This window comes from Pan troglodytes, chromosome 6 (assembly GCF_028858775.2).
Source record: "Pan troglodytes isolate AG18354 chromosome 6, NHGRI_mPanTro3-v2.0_pri, whole genome shotgun sequence".
Taxonomy (NCBI): domain Eukaryota; kingdom Metazoa; phylum Chordata; class Mammalia; order Primates; family Hominidae; genus Pan; species Pan troglodytes.
The window spans coordinates 74779106-74801505 of NC_072404.2; the positions used below are offsets into that span (position 1 = coordinate 74779106).

General features: G+C 41.1%; 1 protein-coding gene across 7 annotated transcripts in view; it reads left to right on the top strand.

The window, feature by feature from the left end:
* LOC744965 (S-adenosyl-L-methionine-dependent tRNA 4-demethylwyosine synthase TYW1) overlaps nucleotides 1-22400 on the top strand; it is a 249248-nt gene that overhangs the window by 38097 nt on the left and 188751 nt on the right. For 6 of the 7 annotated variants that reach the window (XM_024357846.3, XM_024357847.3, XM_063814309.1 and 3 more), the window contains 2 exons: nucleotides 15599-15716; nucleotides 21485-21537. In XM_024357846.3, the coding sequence (XP_024213614.1) occupies nucleotides 15599-15716; nucleotides 21485-21537 (171 nt within the window). Of the gene's footprint in view, nucleotides 1-15246; nucleotides 15340-15598; nucleotides 15717-21484; nucleotides 21538-22400 lie in introns of those variants that run through there. The other variant, XM_063814310.1, reaches the window with a different exon arrangement.

Sequence of the window (22400 nt, forward strand, 5' to 3'; positions counted from 1 at the left end):
GGGATTACAGTCGTGAGCCACTGTGCCCGGCCTCCTTTAATTTAAAACCCTGTTGACATGTGTTTTAAAATTTCACAGACAGCAGTCCTCTGTTCCTGTTTTTCCTGGATCCGCTTTTCATAGTAACCACAGTTTTCAGTTTGACGATATTCTTGCAGGTATTTTATTGCCTTTTATAAACACATTTGTTTTGGTATAATTTTGTTTTTTGGCTACACAAATGGGATCATTTTGTACTCCTGGTCTACAGACTGCTTTTCTTTCACTTTAACATGACAGCTTTCTGGTCCTGTCATATTAGATGAATTCAATGTAAGGTTCATTTTAAGGTAGTTCGTAATTATGTCCCACAATTTATTTGGCTCTTGTTCATTAACATTCAGGTGTTTTCTCATTTTTGTAATGGATACTCTTGCTCATATTTTTTGTGGCTGATATAAACTTATCCGAAGAATAAATTCCTAAAATTGAAATTCTGGCGTCAAAGGGAGTTTGTAGTTTTGATATTTCCAAATCGCCTTGTGAAAGTTGCAAAAAGTTTCCCATCTGTTTCCATTGTAGAAGAGAAATGACAGTACCTGTTCTCTACATCTGAGATGTTATCAATCTTTCAAATCTTGTCAATCTGAAAAATAGTAGCTTTGTGTTAATTTGCATTTTTAAAATTTTGAGTGAGATTGGATGCATTTTGTGTTTATTGTTCATTTGCATTTTTTCTTTCTTTTTTCTTTTCCTGTGAAACATTTCTTTCTCTTTTTTTTTGAGATGGAGTCTTGCTCTGTTGCCCAGGCTGGAGTGTAGTAGTGTGATCTCGGCTCACTGCAACTTCCGCCTCCCAGTTTCAAGTGATTCTCCTGCCTCATCCTCCCGAGTAGCTGGGATTACAGGTGCATGCCACCATGCACAACTAATTTGTATTTTTTATAGAGATGGGGTTTCACCATGTTGGCCAGGTTGGTCTCAAACTCCTGGCCTCAAATGATCACCCGCCTCGGTCTCCCAAAGTGTTGGGATTACAAGCGTGAGCCACTGTGCCTGGCCTGAATCATTTCTTTCTGTCTGCCTGAAATTAGACAAACTGCAAGGTCTGAGACCACAGTCTCCAAGACTGCTCCCACTTTTGACACCAGCTACAGATTTGTTGCGGTCCTTAGACCATCCTCAGGTTGATAATTTGCTAGAAAAACGCACAGAGCTACCTGAAAGCTTTTATACTCAAGGGTATAGTTCATTGTGAGGAAAGGATACAGAAAATCAGCTAAGGGAAGACATGCACAAGGCAATGCCTGGGAAGTTCCATTGTTCTTTTTGTTTGTTTGTTTGAGACGGAGTCTTCCTCTGTTGCCCAGGCCAGAGTGCAGTGGCGCCATCTCGCTCACTGCAACCTCCACCTTCCAGGTTCAAGCGATTCTCCTGCTTTAGCCTCCCGAGTAGCTGGGACTACAGGTGCATGCCACCATGCCCAGCTAATTTTTTGTGTTTTTAGTAGAGACGAGGTTTCACCATGTTAGCCAGGATGGTCCCGATTTCCTGATCTTATGATCCGCCCACCTTGGCCTCCCAAAGTGCTGGGATTACAGGCGTGAGCCACTGTGCCCGGCCGGTTCTATTGTTCTTAAGTCCAAGGCTCCCATTGTCCTCAGATCAGAATGGTTTTGATATTTCCTTTTTTTTTTTTTTTGAGTTTTAGCATCAGTCTTTAATGCTGTCGCGCTGCATTGACAACTCACACACTTTGGTGTCATGTTGGCAGTGGCAACTTATAATGAGTCTAAAAGTCTGAGCACCAGACTGGGCTCCAGGGAATAGACATTTGTTCCAACTCCCCCTCCCTCCCCAAGGTTTCTTCGGAATCCTATTATGGCCCTATACAGAGAAGAGCGGCTGCTGGGGACTGGTATTATGTGAGTGCATACCAATTATACATGGGATTATAAAAACATGTTTACAGACGTTCCATAGCGCTCCTCTAATCAGAAGCAAAGACCCTTTTATCAAAAGAGATTATATCTAGGGCTGTGCACAATTCAAAAGGATCAGATCCCTTTGAAACAGTCCATAGTCCATGAAACAAAAATTACCTGGGCCACTGGTAAACCCCAGGTGTGCCAAGATTCTTTACAGAAATGGAAAGAGTGTGACCCATAAAGTGAGGACATTTAGCTTCACTAGAGCCAGAGGTCAGGAGGGCCCCTTGCTGGGGCCAGGCTCCCAGACCCTCAAGGGAGAGGTGACCGCACTTGCTGGAGTCACTCACTGGAGGCTGGCTCCCTTGGTCGTGCTGGAACAAGAGGTATTGCTTGTGGGTGCCAGCCAGGCAGTTCTGCAGGAATAGTTTAGGATTTCAATTTGAGATGGCCAAAGAGAAGACAGGATTCTTCAGCGGAAAAGGAAGACATGAGAGACAAATAGAGAATAAACCATGAACTGGTCACACAACAGAAGTTGAGTTGTGTACAGGGTCTGGCAGCCAAGGCAGCAGGTTGACATCATTTACCAGCCAGAAGCAAAGAGACTACAGAGGGATCAAGTGCAGCTGCTGGGCAGGGACTGGAGGAGGAGGGTGTGGGCCCATCCTGGGAGGGCTGCCAGACCCAGTGGGGCAGACCAGCAGCTGGTGACAGACGTCAGCCACTGTGCCTGGCCCAGTTTTTATTGAGCCTTCATTAGCTAGGCATGATTGATTAATTGATTGCCTCTGTGGTAAGGCTCAGTCTTGAGCACCCCCTCTTCCTCCTGAATTTTGGGCTGATACCACATTGCCCTAGGGGTCAGCCATGAGACACCTAATTAGCATAAAATATCAGATGTAGTCTGAAGGGCTCACCATGAGTAACAAAGATACTCCTAGCTGGGCGCAGTGGCTCACACCTGTCATCCCAGCATTTTGGGAGGCCGAGGCAGGTGGATCACCTGAGGTCAGGAGACCAGCCTGACCACCATGGTGAAACCCCATTTCTACTAAATAAAAAAAGAATTAGCCAGGCGTGGTGGTGCATGCCTGCAATCCCAGCTACTTGGGAGACTAAGGCAGGAGAATCCCCTGAACCCAGAAGGCGGAGGTTGCAGTGAGCCAAGATTGCACCATTGCACTCCAGCCTGGGCAACAAGAGCAAAACTCCGTCTCAAAAAAAAAAAAAAAAAAAAAAAGATAATCCTATCACTTGAGAATGTTCAAGGATTTAGAGGTTAATTTTCCAGGAGCTGGGGACAAAGGCTAGACATCTTATTCTTTATTGTACACTGTGTTTCATCTATTTTTATATTGGATTATTTGGTTTCTTTTGTAAAGCTTATCATAAAAAAATATCCCAGGCTGGGTGCGGTGACTCTGCCTGTAATCCCAGCACTTTGGGAGCCTGAGGTGGGAGGATTGCTTGAGCCCGGGAATTTGAGACCAGCCTCGGCAACATAGCAACACTCTGTCTCTATTAATAAAAAAAATTTAAAAAATACTGTGATGAATATAATACTCTAACTATAACATTATAGTTATTTTCTAAATTTAAAATTAGCATCTTTCTCTTGTTTTAGCATTTTGTTACTTACTTCCTAATACATGTCATGTGTCCTTAATCCAAAAGTCTGAAATCCAAAATGCTTCAAAATATGAAACTTTTTGAGTCCTGATATGACATTCAAAGGAAATGCTCGGGCCGGGCTTGGTGGCTCATGCCTATCATCCCAGTACTTTGGGAGGCCGAGGCGGGCAGATCACCTGAGGTCAGGAGTTCGAGACCAGCCTGGCTAACATGGTGAAACCCTGTCTCTACTTAAAAAATATAAAAATTAGCCTGGTGTGGTGGCAGATGCATGTAGTCCCAACTACTCAGGAGGCTGAGACAGGAGAATCGCCTGAACTTGGGAGGCAGGGGTTGCAGTGAGCCTAGATTATGCCACTGCACTCCAGCCTGGGTGACAGAGTGAGACTGTCTCAAAATAAATTCACATCCACACCAGGCCGGGCTTGGTGGCTCATTCCTGTAATCCCAGAACTTTGGGAGGCCGAGGTGGGTGGATCTCTTGACCCCTGGAGTTTGAGACCAGCCTGGGCAACATAGTGAGACCCTTGTCTCTACAAAACATAAAAAGTTAGCTGGGCATGGTGGCTGGTAACTGTGGTCCCAGCTACTTGGGAGGCTGAGGTGGGAGGATTGTTTGAGACTGGGAGGTCAAGGCTGCAGTGAGCTATGATTGCACCACTGCACTCCAGCCTGGACAACAGAGTAAAACCTTGTCTCAAAAATACAAACATGTGGCCAGGCATGATGGCTCACACCTGTAATCCCAGCACTTTGGGAGGCTGAGGCAGGCAGATCACCTGAGGTCAGGAGTTCGAAACCAACCTGGCCAACATGGCGAAACCCCGTCTCTACTAAAAATACAAAAATTAGCCGGGTATGGTGGTGCATGCCTGTAGTCCCAGCTACTCGGGAGGTTGAGACAGGAGAATCGCTTGAACCCCAGAAGCAGAGGTTGCAGTGAGCCAAGATTGTGCCACTGCACTCCAGCCTGGGCAACACAGCAAGACTCCATCTCAAAAGCAAAACAAAACAAACAAAACAAAGGAAATACTCATTGGAGCAGTTCGGATTTTGGCTTTGAAGATTTGGGATGCTCAACTGTTAAGCAAAATGCAAGTATTTGAAAATCTAAAAAAAATTCTGAAATCTGAAAAACTTCTGATCCCCTAAGCATTTCAGCTAAAGCTACTCAACTTGTACTTCCATGTGGCCATGTGGTCTTTGTCATTTTTAGTAGCTTTTGTATTTTGAAGCCCGGGAAGAGGAGCTATTAAGAATGACAAGTAGGCCGGGTGCAGTGGCTCACTCCTGTAATCCCAGTCCTTTGGGAGGCTGAGACGGGCAGATCATGAGGTCAGGAGATCAAGACCATCCTGGCTAACACAATGAAACCCCATCTCTACTAAAAAATACAAAAATATTAGCCAGGTGTGGTGGCAGGCGCCTGTAGTCCCAGCTACTCGGGAGGCTGAGGCAGAAGAATGGCGTGAACCCAGGAGGTGGAGCTTGCAGTGAGCCGAGATCGTGCCACTGCACTCCAGCCTGGGTGACAGTGTGAGACTCCGTCTCAAAAAAAAAAAAAAGAATGACAAGTAGATGGAATATGGGTACAAGGTCTGGTCCAGCCAGATTGTAACTTGGTGATCTAAAGGTACAGTTTAACCTTCCCTAGCTTTAATCTCCTTTCCTGAGGAACATAGAGTTGTTGTATATGAAAGTGCTTTATAATCTTGAAAAGCCCGACAGACATTGAAATGAGCATTTTATTATTTTTTTTAATTACTTTTTTTTTTTTGAGACAGAGTCTCACTCTGTCATCAGGCTGGGGTGCAGTGGCGCGATCTCGGCTCACTGCAGCCTCTACTCCCTCTTTCAAGTGATTGTTCTGCCTCAGCCTCCTGAGTAGCTGGGACTACAGGTACGTGCCACCACGCCCAGCTAATTTTTGTATTTTTAGTGTAGACGGGGTTTCACCGTGTTGGCCAGGATGGTCTTGATCCATTGACCTTGTGATCCACCTGCCTTGGCCTCCCAAAGTCCTGGGATTACAAGCATGAGCCACCATGCCTGGCCTATTTTTTTTTTTTTTGAGATGGAGTCTCACAGTGTCACCTAGGCTGGAGTGCAGTGGTGCAATCTTGGCTCACTGCAGCCTCCGCCTCCTGGGTTCAAGCAGTTCTCCCATCCCAGCCTCCCGAGTAGCTAGGATTACAGGCATGTGCCACCATGCCTGCCTAATTTTTGTGTTTTTTGTAGAGATGGGGTTTTTACCGTGTTGGCCAGGGTAATTTTGAACTCCTGACCTCAAGTGATCCGCCCGCCTTGGCCTCCCAAAGTGCTAGGATAGCCACCGGGCCTGGCCTTGCTTAGACATTTAAAATTTGCTTATACATTTTCTTAGAGTTGGTCATTTGATGTGCTTTCAAGTTTTCTGCTCTTATAATTAACACTGGTCTGAGACCTTTCTTACTTTTGAAAAATGTATGAATGTTTTCCTACATTTACACATTCCCCATATTGATATACTGGGTCAACGTGAATGTGTAATGTTATGACTCTTAATTAAAAATCTGAGTAATTTTCATTGGTGAAATTGTCTGAAAATGATGCATGTGATAGCTGATTGAGAGATTTTTGTATTTTCTACCAGGTTAAGCTTTATTTAAAAGCTTTGTTTAGCAGGTCGCAGTGGCTCATGCCTGTAATCCTAGCACTTTGGGAAGCCTAGGCAAGTGGATCGCTTGAGCTCAGGAGTTCGAGACCAGCCTGGGCAACATGACGAAACCCTGTCTCTACAAAAAATACAAAAATTAGCTGGGGGTGATGGTGCGTGCCTATAATCCCAGCTACTGGGAGGCTGAGGTGGGAGGATTGCTTGATCCCAGGAGGCGGAGGTTGTAGTGAGCCGAGATCACGCCACTGCACTCCAGCCTGGGTGACAGAGTGAGACCCTATCTCAAAAAAAAAAAAAAAAAGAGAATTTAAAAACTTTGTTTATAGTGGGTGAAGAGTTTGGGATAATTTGTGGGTATGTATTTTTCTTTGCTTTTTCATCTTATGGCCATTAGAGGGCACTGGAGAAAACACTAATGAAGATTTCAGACATCCATGTACATTATTTTTTTGAAATGAAATGATTTTGGGCTTTATGAGCTTTAAGCAGCTGGTTTATGATATTTCAGATTTCTCATAAAAATCTCTCATAAAATCATCAGATCTTTGGGAAAAATACGTGTTTTTTCCCAATTTTGGTATGACACAAAATAAGCTACCAGTTTTCATTTTTCATGATTGTTAGGTTACAGCAGGGTGTTCAAATAGATCTTGTTTTCGATTTCTATGGGATATGGGATACTAAACTTGGCAATGGAGGTTTTTACTGCTTGGCTTTTCTTTTTCTGGCATTTTGTTTTTTCTTTTCTTTTTTTTGAGACAGTCTTGCTGTGTCGCCCAGGCTGGAGTGCAGTGGCACAATATCATCTCATGGCAGCCCCCGCCTCCCGGGTTCATGCAATTCTGCCTCAGCCTCCCCAGTAGGTGGGATTATAGTGCCCGCCACCATGCCCGGCTAATTTTTGTATTTTTAGTAGAGACAGCGCCTGGCCATGTTGGCCAGGCTGGTCTTGAACTCCTGACCTCAGGTGATCCACCTGCCTCAGCCTCCCGAAGTGCTGGGATTACAGGTGAGAGCCACTGAGCCTGGCTTTTTCTGGCATTTTCTTTGGGGCTGGCTCACACATTCCCCGAGTGCTTTCCGCATGATCATCCATGACACACCACATGAAATTGCCTTAGTTGTTACTGTCGAGGGAAGTAGTATGTGCCAGTGCTTAAGAGTTGGGTCGAAGCACTGTCATTGTAAGACTGGTTTTTGAGTAATACTCACTAACTTTCATGGAGTCATACGTCTCAGCTTGTGTATCTGGACAAATTATTTTACCCCTCTGTGCTTCCGTTTTCTCATTTGTAATGTGGGAGATAACAGTATCTGCCTTATAAAGTTCTTATGTAGATTGAAAAAGTTAATCCAGCCGCATTGTATTTTCTTGTATAGTAGTTAATATATTTTTTATATAATAACATTATATTCTAATTCTATTAGAATTAATGTATAATTATATTAGAATTATATAATTATATTAGAATTAATATATAATTATATTAGAATTATATAATTATATTAGAATTATATAACAATTATATAATTAGAATTAGAATATAATTTTAACTAATTATTCTAATATAATTATATATTATTAGTATAATATATAATTAGAATTAGAATATAATATTAACTAATTATTCCAATATAATTAGAATTAGAATATATTAACTATAATAGTTAATAATTAGCTTATATAAGTATATGTCTTCAAATAGGATAGATTTGGTCCTACCAAAACACCACCTTGGTATTCTACCTCCCTCCCTCTGTAGTACTATCTAAGACTTCTTCTAGGACTGAAGATAATTTGAAGTATGAGAGTGGTTTCTAAGAACTAGAGCACTAAAGTCTGAAACACTGGAATGTTAGAGAGACAGATGGAGATATGGGAGGAATAGGGTGTTAGGGGTGGCATGTTTGGGGAACCCTAAACAGTTTGGTGTGCCTAGAGTTGACTAGGGGTAGGGATATTTGGAGCTGTGACATAGAGAAGGAAGATGGGGTAGGATCCTAGAGGCTTCTCAAGTCCTGCAGTGGAGGGGGCTGAGCTTTCTCCTGAAGGCAGTGGGAGGCAATGTGATTTGATTGAATTGGAGAATGGGTTAGGGGGTGTGGGGAGAGAGGAGAGTTCCAGTGTAGGTTTAAAATATTAGGAGGCCGGGTGCAGTGGCTTATGCCTGTAATCCCAGCGCTTTGGGAGGCTGAGGCTGGTGGATCACCTGAGGTCTGGAGTTCAAGATCAGCCTGGCAAACATGGCGAAACCTCATTTCTACTAAATACAAAAGTTAGTGGGATGTGGTGGCACACGCCTGTAATCCCAGCTACTCGGGAGACTGAGGCAGGAGAATCGCTTGAACCTGAGAGATGGAGGTTTCAGTGAGCAGAGATTGTGCCTCTGTACTCCAGCTTAGGCAACAGCCTGAGACAACCCTGTCTCAAAAAATAAAGGAAAAAAGGAGAAATCAAAATACATACTAGATTATCTCACTTAATCCTCACAGTGACCTTGAGATGATGAAACTATTATCATCTGCAATTTACCATTTAACAGATAGCAACTGAGGCTTAGTTTAAGCAATTTGTCTATCGTCAGTTGGCTGGTAAGTTGACAGGCTCAAGCCTGGACTCCATCTGTCTGTGTCACTCCTCTTGGCTGCTTCCCCAGGGAGGAGTGGTTCTCAGAAGAGAAGCTGTAGTGTTTAGAGAACCATGAGTCAGGAGGAGCCTGATAATTTTTATATTGTTTATTTTCTCTTTCTCTTATGTTGTGGTTTGTAAATGTAAAGCCTATTGCTACTTTTTTTTTTTTTCCTTCAGTAAATAAATGTTGCTAAATACTCCCCACAGCAATGTTCTGGCTAAGCAGACAAACACTAACATCAGCATCATTAATTTTGGAAATAAATGGCAAATGCTTGACAGTTACTCACTGGAGAAACATTTCCATTTGCCAGCTATTTAAATTGCAGAAGGATCTCAGTATGTCCAGTTCTGATTATAAAGTTCTGTTGCTATTGCAGTGGAATAACCGGAAGCTAGTTTCAGAATTATTTTTAAGGCTTTGGAGTGTTTACTTCACCTAGAAACAAGAGGTGATATCCTTTCAACCCCAATACACTGCCCTTAAACCATCTTGACTCACCATGGTCTCTGTAGCTAGGAGCACTTAACAATGAGTCCCCATGTTATCTTGTTAAGATAGGTTATCCAAAATAGAATTACGGTGTCAGAGTAAAGCTCTTGACACGCTTGGGCACGCTGCTTTTCCACCAGTTCAAAAGGCATTTTTAGAACTCAGTATATACAAAAGCTTTGAGTAATGGTGAAAATTGGTCATTTTAAAACTGAACCATGACTAGTGAGTGATATCTTGGAGATTCATTTATTAAAGAAATAGGAATCTAAATGTGGGGTTAAATTGCAGCAAAAGTTATTAAATATTAATAATTTATTTTTTTACTGTGACTCCTTTTCAGTGATATAATTTTTATTAGTTTAGATTAATATTAAAACTCTACTTCATGTATAATTAAGCATGAATAAGAGTTTTCTTTTTTTTTTTTTTTTGAGATGAAGTCTTGCTTTATTGCGCAGGTGTGAACTTGGCTCATTGCAACCTCTGCCTGCTAGGTTCAAGTGATTCTTCTGCCTCAGCCTCCTGAATAGCTGCAACCACAAGCGCATGCCACCACGCCCGGCTAATTTTTGTATTTTCAGAAGAGATGGGTTTCATCATGTTGGCCAGGCTGTTCTCGAACTCCTGACCTCAAGTGATCTGCCCGCCTCAGCCTCCCAAAGTGCTGGGATTACAGGTGTGAGCCACCACGTCCGACCTGAGTTTTTAATATTGAAAGTTACCAGGCTTAGAATTAGTTACTGAAAGAAGTATGGTCTAAGTTTCCGGGTCTGGAAATAGCTGTCTGATAGTTTTGAGGCATTTCTTCATTTATTCAACCAACATTTACTGAAGGCCCATCCTGTGCTGGCATGGCTCCAGGCCTAGCCAGGTTGACTGTCTAGAAAAATGACCTCTAGAGAATTTGGGCATTCTGTAGCCAATCTTCTCTTTTTCTTTTCTTTGAGACAGAGTCTGTTGCCCAGGCTGGAGTGCAGTGGCACCATCTCGGCTCACTGCAACCTCTGCCTCCTGGGTTCAAGTGATTCTCGTGCCTCAGCCTCCCCAGTAGCTGAAATTATAGGCCTTTGCCACCATGCCCGGCTAATTTTTATGTTTTTAGTAGAGATGGGGTTTCACCGTGTTGGCCAGACTGGTCTCAAACTCCTGACCTCAGGTGATCCACCCACCTCCACCTCCCAAAGTGCTAGGATTACAGACGTGAGCCACCACACCCGGCCAAGCCAACCTTTTCTATAGGAATTGATAAGAAAAGGAATCACTTGATGGTAAAAAAGGATCAAACAATCAGAAAGACTCTTTCCCAGGAGAAATGTATGTTTTGGTAAGAAAAAGCTTGTTTGTTGTAAAACTCATGTTTGTCAGTTTCCAACTATATAGCATTTTACCTTAAAGTCTTCAGCAAATCAGGTTTTGGCCTTGTTTTTATCCTAGGCAAAATTGGATGGTACTGTGGTTTCTGGGATGATGGTATCAAAATGAATTAAGTGGTATCGTATGATTTAAAAAAAAATTTTTTTTTATTTTTAGAGACAGGGTCTTGCTTCGTAACCCATGCTAGAGTGCAGTGGTGTGATCATAGCTCACCCACAGCCTTGAACTCCTGTGCTCAAGTGATTCTGCCACCTCAGCCTCCCAAGTAGCTCAGATGACAGGCACATGCCACCACACCTGGCTAATTAAAAAAAAATTTTTTTTTGTAGAGCTGAGATCTCACTATGTTGCCCAGGCTGGTTTCCAATTCCTCGGCTCAACCAGTCTTCCTGCCTTGGCCTCTAAAAGTCCTGGGTTTACAGGCATGAGCCACTGTACCCAACCAGTATCGTATGATATTTAAAACAAAAACAAACAAAAAACATTAGCACCACTGCTTTATTACTATTATTCTGTAAGATTCATGTAGTCCTGTCAGTTTATAAAGAACGTTTTGTGTGTTCATTGCCATTTTCATAAGTGCTTAGGAAGTTAGCTCATAATTGCCTTTCCTGGTTGCATGTCAGGCCACTGCAGCTTGGCGAGGACATGAGTTTTCTTTCAAGGCAAGTGTGATGGGTATGGGAGATGGGAGGAGTGGAAGTAGAGGTTGGAGACAGGGAGGCCATTTAGTTTGGCTTTTGCCATTGTCCCTTAGGAGAAATCAAGGCCGTGGACAAGAATGGTGGCATTGTAGGTGGAGAGAACAGTTATGTTGGGAAATGAAACCCTAGAACTGTTTTACTGGGCAATGGGCTCACTGCTGGATGTATGTAGAAGCCAATACTGTGGCACTGGCTTTTAAAAAAAGAAAGGCTTTATTGGGAGTCGACTGGCAAGGAGATAGGAAGAAACACTCAAATCTGTCTCCCTGAGTTAGAGGCTGGGGCAGGTTTTATAGGCAGAGGGATTAATATGAGGCAGTATAATTAGTGAAGTGTGATCTGATTGGATCTTGCAACGAAGTGAAGCCAGGAGGTGTGATTTGATTGGAGCATGCCGTGAGGTGATGCCAAGACATGATCTGATTGGCGCATGCCCTGAGGTGATGCCGAGGCTTGCTTCTTAATTCTCTCTTTTCCCTGATCCGAGCCCTTTGGTTCTGCTTGTGGTTGACTTTTTAGTTCTGATTGCCTCTGGTATCACGCGTTGGGCACACTGGGTTCATCTGTGCTGGAGTTACCTGACCTACAACCTGGGGGTTCATGGCAACTGAAATACAACTTACTAGTTTACTACACATAATTGAACCAGATTGGGCTAGTTATGTGGTTACAGAACTTGGCCACTCATCTTTAAATGGGATGGTACAGGAGAGGAAGAAATCAAGGTTGGCTGATTCTGGGATCTGATTTATTTCTGTTTAGGCCATGTAACAGCTATAAATGAATAAATACACAAAAATATATGGATCTTACATGGTTGTTATATTGTTACATTCTGGGCAGAGAGTAAACAATGTCTGCACCTAGCAGATTAGAGTTAGAATTTGAATGGTGCATTAAACTCCCTTGCGGAGTGTTATAAACCATTACATTTCTTTTCAGAAATGAAATTACTACTGCATATGGAGGATAGGAGTGAGCTGCCTTAGAGGGAAGGAGTGATGAATTTTGTTTGTCCTGAGTGCTCAAGACTTTTAATCATTGCCCTTATGACTGACTCTGGGGTTGCAACACTCACATTTTATAATAGATACTTTCTCTAGTGAAGGGACAGGGACAGTATTCCATGGCCGTCCTTTGGAGTCTGTTCATTTTGTAGGGGCCAGAAGTCTCTGTTTAAAACCCCAAGAGGGTGTCTGTGGAGCTTTGGGCATAGTGGTCAGAGGCCAGTGTCATGGACCTCGGTCCAGTTTTGGATTTATCTGGCCTTTGGGTTAAGCAAATAAGCTGGTGGTGTTTTGTTGTGACAGAGGCTTTTGAGGGCAAATACTGCCGTGTCTTATCAATTTTTTACATGATTTGTAGAGGAATTATAAAGACTTGCTATAGAATTGCTTCAGAGAATTTAAATGCTTTCAAGGTTGAGATTTTTTCATTTTGCTTCACCACAAGACTTCTTTATCAAGCTCACACCTTTGCTTTTAGATTAAAAAAAACAAAGCAAACTACTTGGGTAGCTGAGGCGGGAGGATCGCTTGAGCCCAGGAGTTTGAGACCAGCGTGGGCAACATAGCGAGACCTCATCTCAGAAAACAAAAGGCAAAGGATTCCTTCTATTTTAAACTATCTTAATAAAATAATAACTGGAGCCTTTTTATTTTTATAAAAGGCCTAGCATTAAGCTAATTACATTTATTATAAGAACAAATGATCAATGTTTGTTTATGAATTTTTTCAGCTCCATCCAGTAATGTGTAATTAAGAACCCTATTACTGGAAGCAAAAATGTTCATTTGCCTTGCATTTTGATTATATTTAGTAATTTGGAATGCTGACTTTTAGGACAGATAGGACTTAATGCGACTTTTTTTTTTTTTTCTCATTTGGTACATTTGATTCTCTAAAGTACTTTTTTCACTGATCTCCTATTTCAGAGCATGTCCCTGAAGTAACAGAGAATGTAGCGATATTGACTCCAAATTTCACTTACTTTCTGTGAGTGTCAATTTTTTTTTTTTTTTTTTTTTTTTTTTGAGGCAGAGTCTCTGTCGCCCAGGCTGGAGTGCAGTGGCACAGTCTTGGCTCACCGTAACCTCTGCCTCCCAGGTTCAAGTGATTCTCCTGCCTCAGCCTCCCTGGTAGCTGGGATTATAGGTGCCCGCCACCATGCCTGGCTAATTTTTGTATTTTTAGTAGAAACAGGGTTTCACCATGTTGGCCAGGCTGGTCTCGAACTCCTGACCTCAGGTGATCCACCTGCCTCGGCCTCCCATAGTGCTCGGATTATAGGCGTAAGCCAACGTGCCCAGCCACGTGTTAAAATTTTTAATCTGTTTTATATATGGGGGACATTGAATGTTCTCAAAAGTACACAGAGTGATATAGTGAATTCTTATTACCTATTGCCTGGCCTCATCAACCAGCAACTTATGGGCCATCCTCCCCTAGGTACCCTTTGTATACCCCTTTCTGTTTTAGTTTGAAGCAAATCTCAGACCTCATCTGTGAGATATTCTCATGTTAAAGTAGAAATGGTGTTACGGTGAGTCCATTCACTTACTCACCTGGGGGCTGGATGGCTGGACATTTAAAATAGACAGGGACCAAGGGTGGGCTGGGGCTTGGTGGTAGGGCCACTGCCTGGATGAGTTACTGTGAATTTCTGCAGCTGTCAGTAAGATTTGATGAGTATCTCCCCTAAAGTGTAACACAGATCTCGTGTGTTGTCTCTGAAATTATTACTCAGCACTCTGCCATTCCCAAAAAGATAGGGAGATATCCCTAAAAATATACACAAATAAACTTTTAAAAAGAGAAGAAGAAATCAGTGGAAAGAGGGAATGAGGATCATCTTGTCATATCAAGCCAATTACAGTGAATAGAAGACCAACATGCTGCAAGGTTTTGTAACAGTAATCAAAGGTGTGCTGGTGAAATTTCCTGGTGGCCAAAGTCAACAGGAAACACAATTATTTTTATATTATCCTTTGGATTTCTTAAGTGTTTCTTTTTCTATCACTGAAGAAAAATATCCTGCATAGGATCTTCTAGAAGTAGACATTGGCCAGCAGTTTCAGACCAGCCTGGCCAACATGGTGAAACCCTGTCTATACTAAAAATACAAAAAAATTAGCATGCCTGTAGTCCCAGCTACTTGGGAGGCTGAGGCATGAGAATTGCTTGAACCCGGGTGTTTGCAGTGAGCCAAGATCGTGCCATTGCACTCTGGCCTGGGTGACAAAGCGAGACTCTGTTTCAAAAAATAAAATAAAGGAGAAGGAACCATTGGGATGGCTGTTGGTGGTAGTGGGATAACTTGGTCTCTGAGCCGATGGCTCTCAGAGTGGCTTAGAGTACTTTTTTCATTTGTTTTTGGGGTTTAGAGATGTAATACCAGCAGCAGCTCTAATTTATTGAACGCCTATTGTACATCAGGGGTTGTGCTGTGATTTTATTTCATTTAACCTTCAACATATTTCCTCTCTATTGCTATTATTATTTTTCCCCCTTTTCAGGTGAGGAAATTGAAATTCAGAGAAAATAAACAACTTGCTAAAAAGTAAGGCAGCTATCTGTACTGAGATTGCTGAAAATGTTTGACACTTAGATAAGTGAATTGTAGATTTATGGTTTTTGGATGTGTATGTTTGAGTATATAGTTACTTAACAAAAGAGCATCCTGGCATGTCTTTAGATTGTTGTCTCATTGGGATTGTGTTCACTTTGGAGAGGATGGGTTTTGTGGGCCATGGTTCATAACAGCCCTTTTAAAAATTTTTTTTAAAAATTATTTATAATTATTTATTTTTTGAGTTGGAGTCTTTCTCTGTTGCCCAGGCTGGAGTACGGTGGTGTGATCTCGGCTCACTGCAACTTTCGTCTTCCGGGTTCAAGTGATTCTCCTGCCTCAGCCTCCTGAGTAGCTGGGATTACAGGTGTGAGCCACCATCCCCAGCTAATTTTTGTATTTTTAGTAGAGATGAGGTTTCACCATGTTGGCCGGACTGGTCTCGATCTCCTGACCTCAGGTGATCCGCCTGCCCTGGCCTCCTAAAATGCTGGGATTACAGGCGTGAGCCACCGTGCCCGGCCTCATAATGGACCTTTTTATTGATGCTAGGTGTTCATGATTGTGCTGTTATTTACATTGCACATTACCAATTCTGGATTTCATTCTTTTTTATTTTAATGCAGAGAGAAAAGGAACAGCAGGAAGAGAAGTCTGGTTTGTTCAGGAACATGGGGAGGAATGAAGATAGTGAAAGAAGAGCTATGATAACTCCTGCTCTCCGAGAAGCCCTTACTAAACAAGGTGAAAATCTTCAAGAATTGTTGTTATATGACTATAGTCTTAGGCATTCTCATTTGATACCTGGAATGAAGTCTCTCTCTAATTAGCTCAGCAGCTATTCATAGTGGCAGATATAACAGTCTAAAGATTTACCTTTTTATTTCTGCGGATTGCTTCTGTTGGCTGCCTGCACCAGTGAGTTACCTTTTTTCTTGGTTTATTGGGATATTACTATCAGTGTGGGTCAAGTTCACAGATCAAAAGTGCTGTCATTGGGAAAGCTATTAAAAATGCATAGAAAAGCTTATATGATATGAGACTGGGTTAATTAGAAGTGTTTATGTAGAGGTGTCATATCTGGATTTTTGTGATCTTACCTTATTAAGGAGGTTATAGTTGCATGAATGAGTAATAATATTAGTTTCCTGTGGAGGAAAGAGTAGTAAAATGGGAATCAGTAGACCGACCTCCTTTCCTTCTTCCCCCTCCCCACTTCCCCTCTATATTTATGAGAGGCCTTTTATGTGACAGTTCTGGCAATGCAGAGAAACACAGGAAACTATATCTGCTTCAAGGAACCGTCGGTCTGGTGCACTAGAGAAATATATATATGTTTGTATTTTAATATCTATGTCTATATTTAGGGTAGATTATATTAATGTGATTTCATTCTAGATTTAAATTCATCTTGCTATTTTCTATTTCATCTCCTTTTTGATTTCCCTTTTCCTGTTTTTCTGTGTTCTTTCAAATTAATTCATTTTTTAAAAATGACTCTATTTTATATTTTGTTTGCTTACTAGCAATAACATTTTCGCTAATAGTTGCTCAAGGTTTTACACTATACCTCTTTTTTTTTTTTTTGAGACAGAGTCTCTCTCACCCAGTCTGGAGTGCAGTGGCATAATCTTGGCTCACTGCAACCTCTGCCTCCTGGGTTCAAGTGATTCTCCTGCTTCAGCCTCCTGAGCAGCTGGGACTAGAGACATATGCCACCATGCTCAGCTAATTTTTTCGCCATGTTGGCCATGCTGGTCTTGAACTCCTGGCCTCAAGTGATCTGCCGCCTCAGCCTCCCAAAGTGCTGGGATTACAGGTGTGAGCCACTGCACCTGGCCTACACCATACTACTTTATCATTTCATAGTATATCTTTGAGTGATGTTATCTCACTCAATGTGTAGAAGAACCTTACAGTACTATACTTCCATTATTTCTTTCTTACCCCATATGTAATTTTTATCACACATTTTACTTTTACTTTTGTTTTTTGGTTGAGTGAGGTCTTGCTCTTTTGCTTAGGCTGGAGTGCAGTGGTATGATCATGGCTCACTGTAGCCTTGAACTCCTGGGCTCAAGGAATCCTCCTGCCTCATCCCCCGAATAGCTGAGACTACAGGTGTAAGCCACCACACTGAGTGTTTTACGTATGCTCTAAAGCCTACACTTTATTATTATTTTTTTCTTCAACAAAAATATCTATTTTTATATCTAACCCAATCAAAACATCTATTTAATTATGTACTAAAGATTTATATACTTAGAATCTTAGAATCTCACATATTTACTTATGTAGTTACCATTTTCAGTACTCATGTAGTTACCATGTTCTATTCATGTAGATCTGTGTTCCGTCTGGTATCCTTTTCCATCTGCCTGAAGGACTGTTTTTGTTTTTTGTTTTTTGTTTTTTTTCTAATTTAAACTTACCTGTGGCGACTCCAAGGACTTTTTGAACATCTCTTATAGTGCAGGTTTGTTGGTGGTGAATTCTTTCAGCTTTCGTATATCTGAAAATGGCTTTACTTTGCCTTCATTTTCTATCACTGTGTCTTCAAGTTCAGTAATTTTTTGCTGGATATAGAATTGTAGGTTGACAGCTGTTTTTTCTTTCAGTGTTTTACAGATGTTACTGCACTGTCCTCTTACTCACATTGCTTCTGATTAGAGTTCAGCAATCAGTCATCCTTTTGTTTGTTCCTTTAAATAGGATCCTCCTTCTCCCAACCCCCTGCTACTTGGAAGATTTTCTCTTAAGGCTGATTTTGAGCAATTTAATTATAATGTGCCTCAGTTTAGTTTTCTTCATGTTTCTTTTATTTGGGTTTTGTTGAGTGTCTTGGTTTTGTGGATTTATGGTCTTCATGAAATTCGGACAAATTTTGGTCATTATTTCTTCAAATATTCTCCTCCCCACCCACCCACTTGCTTCCTAGAAGACTATAGTTATATATGTAATAATCTGCTTGAATTTGACCCACAACTCACTCATGTTCTATCCATTTAAAAAAAGTTCTTTCTTCTGTCTCACTTTTCATTTTGGTTAGTTTCTATTGCTATGTTTTCAAGTTCAATAATCTTTCTTCTGTAATGTCTCATGTTCTGTTAATCCTATGTAATATGTTTTTCAACTTAGACATTGTAGTTTTCATTTCTAGAAGTTCAGTTTGGGTCTTTTTATATTTTCCACATCTATTACCTTTTTGAGCCTATAGAATACAGTTATAACTGTTTTAATGTCCTAATCTGCTAATGTCTTTGTCATTTCTGGATCAGCTTTGGTTGACAGATTTTTTCCCTCATTCGTCATGTTTTCCTGTCTGTTTGCATACTTCATATCTTTGATTGGATGTCAGACCTAATTTTACCTTATTAGGTACTGGGTATTTTTATTTTTATTATTTATTTATTTATTTTGAGACGGAGTCTCACTCTGTTGCCCAGGCCGGAGTGCAGTGGCGTGATCTTGGCTCACTGCAACCTCTGCCTCCCAGGTTCAAGCGATTCTCCTGCCTCAAGTGATTCACCTGCCTCAGCCTCCTGAGTAATTGGGTGCCCACCACCACGCCTGGCTAATTTTTTGTATTTTTAGTAGAGACGGGGTTTTACCGTGTTAGCCAGGATGGTCTCAATCTCCTGACCTCCTGATCTGCCCACCTTGGCCTCCCAAACTGTTGGGATTACAGGCTTGAGCCACAGTGCCTGGCCTGGATATTTTTATATAAACACTCTTATAAACAGTTTTAAGCTTTTTTTTTTTTTTTTTCCCCTGGGACAAGGTTAAGTTACTTGGAAATAATATGAGCTTTATATCTTACTTTTATGGCTTCTTAGATGAGACAAGAGCTGGCTCAATATGGGGCTAATTATTCTTCACTGTTGAGGCAAAACACTTCTATTTGTAGTCTACCTAATGCCTTGTGCATCTTTAGATTTCTAGTCTGACTGGCAGAAACAGGTACAATTCTCAGCCTGCTGTAAGCATCAGGCATTGCCCCCAGTCCTTCCCTTCCTCTCTCCCTCTTTTCATTTGGGATAGTTTGTTTCTTTCTTTTTTTTTTTTTTTTTGAGATGGAGTTTCACTCTTGTTGCCCAGTCTGGGGTGCAGTGGTGTGATCTTGGCTCACCACATCCTCCTCCTCCTGAGTTCAAGCGATTCTCCTGCCTCAGCCTCCCGAGTAGCTGGGATTACATGCGTACGCCACCACGCCTGGCTAATTTTTGTATTTTTAGTAGAGACAGGGTTTCACCATGTTGATCAGACTGTTCTCGAACTCCTGACCTCAGGTGATCCACCCGCCTTGGCCTCCCAAAGTGCCGGGATTTACAGGTGTGAGCCACCATGCCCATCCCATTTGGGATAGTTTCTATCACTGTGTCTTCAAGTTCAGTAATTGTTTCTTCTCTAAATGTCTAGTCTTCCAAAAATGGTTCTTTCCCATCCTTGGGTAGTGTTTCTCTTGTGAATGTGCTGAATAGTACTTGGGCAAATACTTGAGAGAAATCCCCTGTAGACTCTTGGAGTCTCTTTGTAGGTTTCATCTCTCTAGCTTTCAATCCTGCAAACTGTGGCCACCTTTGTCTCCCCAGGCTCTGTTGCATTTTCCAAACTCAAGAGTCCACTGGGCTTCGCTTGGGTAGTCTCTCTTTGCTACATGGCCTGGAAGGTTTCTAGACAGTAAGCCAAGGTAATGGGAGGGCTCACCTTAATTGTTTCCTATCTCTATGGGATCACCATCTTTTGTTGCCTGATGTCTCATGTTCTGAAATCTGTTGTTTCATATATTTTGTCCATTTTTTGGTATTTCAAGTAGGATTGTAAATCCTCTTTGTTATTCCATCTTGGCTAGAAGCAGAATTCCACACTATTATTTTCAGCAACTGTACACTGTTGGCTTATATTTGTGCTGTGGTCAACTACAGATCTCTTCATTCTGTAATGTACAGTTTTTTTCTTTACCTAAATGCAAAATTTATAGAAACCTATGTATCTTGGGAGATAAAAATATAAAGAGTTAATATAATAGAGGATGATTTCTATGATAGTATGAACAGTATAATATGGAATTCCAAGAGAAGAACTAGAATTTCCTCTGGGGATCTTTTAAATGCATATTTGGTATCAGAGATGAGTTACTCAATTGGACTCAGTTCCACCTTGGAGTACATAAGCAGTCCTTTGTTTATTTATATGCAAGATGTTTACATAAATACAGAAGAGGATACAAGACAAAGCCCTGTAAATGTTACCACTGGAAACTTGTAATCAAAATTGACATTGCTCCAATAATCATCACAGTATGAATATGGTTGTTTAACCAGCCACTGATCCACTTATGCTGTCATCCAGACTGTATTTCTCCATTTGCCTTATTTGCCTGCAAGAGTCTTTTTGTGAGAGCGACTCATGATAATTGTGGCTTATTACCTGAAGCCTCATGAGAAACGGTATTGAATGCTTTCTGAAATCAGAATGTACTACTTGTTTGTACTAGTAGTTTGTTTAAAAAGGAAATGAGATTACTTTGGCCTGGCTTTTTCCATGCTTTTCATGTCCTATGTAGCTCAAAAATTTGAAATGACAGGTTATATTGCTACTGAGAATTCACGTTTAAGATGTAGTTCCTAGAATTTGATTTTTCTCTCTTTGGGTCAACATTACTTTGTTTTAATCTCCCATTGACATCTGGTTCTTCATCTTCTTTCAAAGATTACTGATGATAGCTCCCCATTCATTCATTTGAAATATATCATTACTTTTGTTTTATGGCCCAGCATACTGTTCATTTTTATAAATGTTTCACTGGTCCATGAAAAGAATGTAAATTCTGTAGTTGATGAGTGCAGGGCTCTGTATGTTTTTGGTCAAGTTTATGTGTTGTGTTGCTTACATCTTTTAGAGCTTCACCGAGTTTTTACCTATGAGATCTGTTAGAGACAGAGAGGTTAAAATCTCCTCGTATAATTTTTGGATTAATTTATGGTTTCTTGATTGGGTGTGGTGGCTCACGCTTGTAATCCCAGCACTTTGGGAGGCGGAGGTAGATGGATCACTTGAGGACAGGAGTTCGAGACCAGCCTGGCCAACATGGTGATACCCCATTCCTACTGAAAATACAAAAAAATTAGCCTGGCAGGGTGAAGCACAACTGTAGTCCCAATTACGCGGGAGTCTGAGGCATGAGAATCTATTAAACCCAGGAGGCAGAGGTTGCAGTGAGCTGAGATCACAACACTGCACTCCTGCCTGGGTGACAGAGCAGGACTGTCTTTAAAAAAAAAAAAAAAGATCATTTCTTTATGTATTTTGAGTCTATATTATTAGATACATATAGATTTTAAATTGTTTTCTCATCTTGCTGAATTAAATCTTTAATGTTTCCTGCCATGGGTTGGTTGACTGCAATAATTTAGCAAAAAAAAAAATTTTTTTTTGCTAAATTTTAAAGTCACTTTTTGATATGACGCTTTGGATCAGTCCAACTTTGTGTTCCCTGCTTTTCCACTCAGGTTATCAGTTGATTGGGAGCCACTCGGGGGTGAAGCTTTGCAGGTGGACAAAGGTATTTTTTTGGTTTTTATTCAATATGTCTATTACATGCAACTTTTAAATAGCTATTATTATACACTGTCTATAAATTTACTATTTAGAGGTATAATTTACATTTAATTTGCACAGATTTTTAAATGATTCTTTAAAATGAGTTCAGCAAATTTTGATAGATGTAGAACCTATATTCACCAACTCCAATTAAGATATAAGTTATTATCCCCACCCCAATGAATTTATTGTGCCCATTTCTAGTCAATAACTCCCTTTCCCTAGGGAATTCTTGTTCTAATTGCTATTACTGTTATTTAGTTTTGCCTTTTTAGAATTTCATATGAGTGGCCAGATGCAGTGGCTCACGCCTGTAATCCTAGCACTTTCGGAGGCCAGGTGGGCGGATCATTTGAGGTCAGGAGTTCGAGACCAGCCTGGCCAAAATGGTGAAACCCCGTTTCTACTAAAAATATCAAAATTAGTCAGGTGTGGTGGTGGGCGTCTGTAATCCCAGCTATTCGGGAGGCTGAGGCAGGAGAATCACTTGAACCCAGGAGGCAGAGGTTTCAGTGAGCCCAGATCTTGCCACTGCACTCCAGCCTGGGTGATAAGAGTGAGACTCCATCTCAAAAAAAAAAAAAAAAAAAAAAGAATTTCATATGAGTGGAATCATGTAATGTGCAGTCTTTTGCAACTGGCTTCTTAAACTCAACATATTTTTGAGATGCATCCGTGTCGTATCATGTAACATGCATCAGTAGTTCATTCACTTTTATTGCTCAGTAGTATGCCATTGTATGAATATACCAGTTTTTAAAGATCTGTAAATAGACATTTGGTCTGTTTTTAATTTTTGGCCATTATGAAAAAAAGTACTATGAG